General features: G+C 43.6%; 1 protein-coding gene across 1 annotated transcript in view; it reads left to right on the forward strand.

The window, feature by feature from the left end:
* Positions 1–317: 317 nt before the first annotated feature.
* The window catches only part of LOC101861546, a gene marked incomplete at both ends in the record, with an annotated part of 12,017 nt that continues 7,568 nt past the window's right edge, over positions 318–4,766 (forward strand). Inside the window, 1 exon segment of the mRNA XM_035972810.1 lies at positions 318–473. Coding sequence (XP_035828703.1) covers positions 318–473 — 156 coding nt within the window.

Consider the following 4,766-nt stretch of genomic DNA (forward strand, 5'->3'; position numbering starts at 1 on the left):
GAGAAACAAGAAGAGCTACAGCAACGACAACAACAACAACAACAACAACAACAACAACAACAACAACAACAACAACAACAACGACAACAACGACAACAACAACAACAACGACAACGACAGCTACAGCAACAACAACCATAACAACAACGAAAACAAATACCACAAAAAACCCAACTACAGCAATAATTAAAACCAAGAGAACGTCAACATTATCAACAAGACAAACAACAACAACAACAACAACAACAACAACAACAACAACAACAACAACTAGACCCCACTATTCGGTATAGTAAAGTACCCCCTTCGTTCTACAGAGGGCAGCTGTAACACAGACAGTACCGGCAAGTTTGGCCCCCAGTGTGAGTACACGTGCCACTGCAGAGACCAGCAGGCGTGGCGATGCGGAGAGGACGGCACATGTTCCAACAACCAATGTCAGGACGGATATTTCGGGACAAGATGTCAATACCGTAAGTCAAACCAGAAGTCTGTATTTCTGAATGTTTCCTTAATATTTAGGCGAGTATAGAACTACAGATATGAAGAGTCATAACATATTATCATTATTTTTGTGGCTTGAAAAGAAAAACAAGCAAACATGTCAGCTGTTGACAACGTGGTGCATTGCCGCCCCCGACATCCTCCAACTCTGGATTCTTGAGTTCTTGACCAATCGCTTTCAATTTGTAAAATTAAATTGTGTAAAATCCGACCTAATATTCACGCACACCGGTGCACCCCAAGGTCGTTTAATCTTCCCTGTCTTGTTTACGCTCTACACTCTTCACCAACGACTGTAATTTATTTAACACCCCTCCCCCACTCAATCAAACTAATAACATTATTTGTGAATGATTCCACTCCCCAAGGCCTTATAAAAACAAATGAGAATGAATACAGGGACTCTGTAAATGTATTACAATTTACAAATTGGTGTGATAATCTCTTCTATTTACTGAAAGTAAAAAAGACAAAGAAATTAATACTTTAGAGTTTAAAAAGACCGACTGCAACCATTTAATTAATTAAAGAAGAGGAAGCGGAGGCTGTAAACTCCAACAAATATCTCGGAATAACCATTGACAACAAGCTTGACTGGCATTCCCACGCTGCTCTTGTGCAAAAATAAAAAAAAGAAGAAAAGATAAACCAAAGAATGTTCCTTTTAAGGAAACTAAGAATTTTTAATGTAGATCAACCTCTTAGATGCAGACGATAAGATTATATCTCTTTTTTACCATTCCATGATCGTAAGCGTATTACTATTTTGTATTTGCTGCTGAGCTGGAAACTGTAGGGTGCAAGGCAAAGAAGAAGCCAGTAAAATCACTGGATATGATTTAATAGAACTACATGTATATTAAAACTATGAAATATATAAGATCACAAGTATAAAACATATGAAGAGCATTTCAAACGACCCATTACACCCCCTTTCCCCACAAATTGTAAAATCACGCAGCGGCACATACGTACGACTAAGAACAAAAGAAGGCTACTGTCGGAATAAACATCAATGTGCATTGCCGTTTCGAATACATACATGTATCTATTGACTCCAAAAGTCTGTAGGGGGCTCTCGTGGCCTACAGGCTAAGGTGTTGGCCTCTCATTCAAAGGTCCCGAGTTCGAATCCGGGTAGCGACCAAAAAATGTTTTTCTTTAAAATTGTCTCCTTTCACCTCCTTTCCTTCTCTCTAGCAATGTTCTGTTGTCTGCTTTCATTTCCACTTTCTGCTCCCACCCCCTCACCTCCTTTGCCCCCTCATCTGGGCTCCTGACTCTTTCTGCAGCCTTTCTACTGCTACTCCTTGGCTCCTCCTTACTGCTGTCTTTCTGCCACACCCCTGATCTTCTGGTAGGAAAGATCTACACCTAGCCTTCTCGGACAAGGGCGAAAAATCTCGGAGGGCCCGGGTGCAAGTTGCGTACGTTAAAGATCCCTTGGTGGTCTAAAATCGATAAGAGTAGGCTTCGGCCGCCACCCGGGCAAAATTCAAAATTTCCTACCAACTGAAAATTATTATTAGGTGTGTCCCGCGCGCTCATATGACCTTAAGCAGTTGCGAGCGCCGTAAAACACTTTACAAAAACAAAACAAAAACAACAAAAGTCTGTGTTGAATTTCCGCTTAGGGTTAAAAGATGCATCTGTTGCCATAATATGAGCATTATTGTCAGCTTTACTTTTCTCTTCATATTGAATTTTAGTGAGAGTAATGCATAATTTAACTTCTATGTATACCTACATGTGTTTTACGGCTCCTGTTCAGCTAAGAAAAATTCCCCGCTGGGACAAACAATTTAATATTATCATATTATTTTATCTTATCTTATTTAAACCTTCTTTCCTTCCCCTGCCCCTCCCCCGTCCAATCTACTGCATACCCTCCCCCCCAACCCAAAACAAAACAACAACAATAACTACAACAAAACCCCCACTATGTCTTACCCCCTCCGCCTTTTCTTCCAAATACGACACATTTTAGCCTATAGTAAAATACGACGGCGGGTGGGCTCCGAAACAGAAACATGTGAGCGTGGCATTGGAGAAATTAACTCTAACAAAACGTTCTTTGAGTCTTTGAGCGGAAAAATGAAAATTTAACGGACGTGTCCAGAAATAGCATGGCATCATCCACTACAAACGCGAAGTTACAATGAAAGTTGTGTGTAATGGTTCAATGGTATGCTCCCCTCCGACGTATTTCGTAAAACTTTCCACACATTTCAATGAAATTCCCTGCAAAGTTTGCCGTTGCTCAAGTACAATTTAAAGCTCACCACACTTCACATAACCTTGATCCAAGTTGTTAGGCATCAAGTGTCTACCCCCTCCCATCCCAGCCCCCCCCCCAACTCCCCACCCACCCCCTCAAGCCATAGCGCATCATAACAATGGCAACCCGCTAATCCGGAATTCCTTTCTTAGTTAAAACCCATAGTGACCGCCACGATGACTTAGCATTTCAAACTGGAGAGAGAGAGAGAGAGAGAGAGAGAGAGAGAGAGAGAGAGAGAGAGAGAGAGAGAGAAAGAAAGAGAGAGAGAGAGAGAAAGAAAGAGAGAGAGAGAGAGAGAGAGAGAGAGAGAGAGAGAGAGAGAGAGAGAGAGAGAGGGGGGGTACTTTACTTTTACCCCTCGTTCTACGTCACGTATCTCTTACAAAAGGTCTACGTCTCTGACTACAGGACTCATGTTTTGTAAATTAGGTAATTTAAGAGACAGTGCTCTTCTCCCCTGCCTTTTTAAGGCCAACCTTGGCAGAACGAGATACAGTATTTCAGCAGTCAGACAAAGATACTCGATAAAGTATCTCCCCTCGTAGAAAACAAACTCGATCAAAGCTTTTGAGCGCCACGGCAAGGTGCCTTAAGACATTGTAGACGCACGCCCTACAGACTTCAACATAAGTTAAGGACCAATCGGAACAACAATACCCCTCAAAAGAAAAACCCAGGAGCTAGTGTCCGTGACAGTCCGTTCAAAAACGGGTGTACCCACCACGCCGAGCAATGTAATCAAGGCAGCGTCTCCTCATGGTGTTGATGGTGGTAGCAATGAAGGCCTGAAGAAGGTTTGCCCACTCCTGCTGCATGATCTGTAGCTGGTGGTGGCTGGTGCTGCTGGGCTCTCCAGCCAAGTTCACCCCACACATTCTTAATGTGGTTGAAGTCGGGACTGTTTGCTGGCCATGGCATTCTTGAGATCCCTGCTTGCCAGATATGGACGCGCCACACATGTACACGTCCATCTTTTGGGTTCAACATGAATCGTGACTCATCTGTGAACAAAACATGGCCACATTGGGGACGTGTCCTTGGTTCATGTGCCATGCACCAAGCAAGACGACTTGCCTGGTGTCTTGCGGTCAGCCTTGGTTTCTTGATTGGACCCCTGGTACGGATATTGGCAGCATGCAGACGCCGTCGAATGGTTTGGGAGTTCACTTCCGTGTTGGTAGCCTAGCAGCACGCAGACGATGCCTGATGCTGTTGGCTGTCGTTGTCCTCTGTCGCAAGGCCTGCATGCGGACATATCGGCCCTCTCTCTGAGTTGTCTTCTTGGATCGACCTACACGTGGGTGTTCTTGGACTGATCCAGTAGCTTGATGGCGCTACCTCAGGTGGACAATGACAGAGTGTGACACTGCAAGCCTTCTGGCAACTTCTCGGGCTCCAACTCCATCCAGCAGCCATGCCATAGCCCTGGCACGACCAAGGTCTCTCAGCCGTCGTCTTGGTGGCATGTTGATGCGATACTGGATTTTGCGTAAACGGCGGCTTATATTGCCACCAAAGTGAGCACAGTTCGAGACCATAGGTCTGTTTATCACGTGCAGAAATTTTAACTGAAAAATGTCTGTGGTGTCGCACACAAGTCGTTAAAAAACAGCAAAATTTGGCTAAAATTCCCCGAGGATTTCCGTGCTGCACTTGGTCGTTTTGCCCCTTCAGGAAGTTTTGCAGTACGCATTGTTAACCCATTAACACTTTTAGAGCAAACAATTATTTTAGAACATTCCTTGCTCTCTTTTTTTTTTGGGGGGGGGGTAAAAAAAAATCAGGGCTGTCTGTCAAGGTGGTCCTTAACTTTTGTTGAAGTCTGTATATTTACAGGTACAAGTAATTAGAATTATTGATGGCAAATAGGCGGACATTCCTATTATATTATTATAATGCAGGGTGTTTGATGTTATTTCTCTCTCTCTCTCTGCCTGTCTGTTTGTCTCTCTCTCTCTCTCTCTCTCTCTCTCTCTGTCTC

Source organism: Aplysia californica, unplaced genomic scaffold, assembly GCF_000002075.1.
Source record: "Aplysia californica isolate F4 #8 unplaced genomic scaffold, AplCal3.0 scaffold00859, whole genome shotgun sequence".
NCBI lineage: Eukaryota > Metazoa > Mollusca > Gastropoda > Aplysiida > Aplysiidae > Aplysia > Aplysia californica.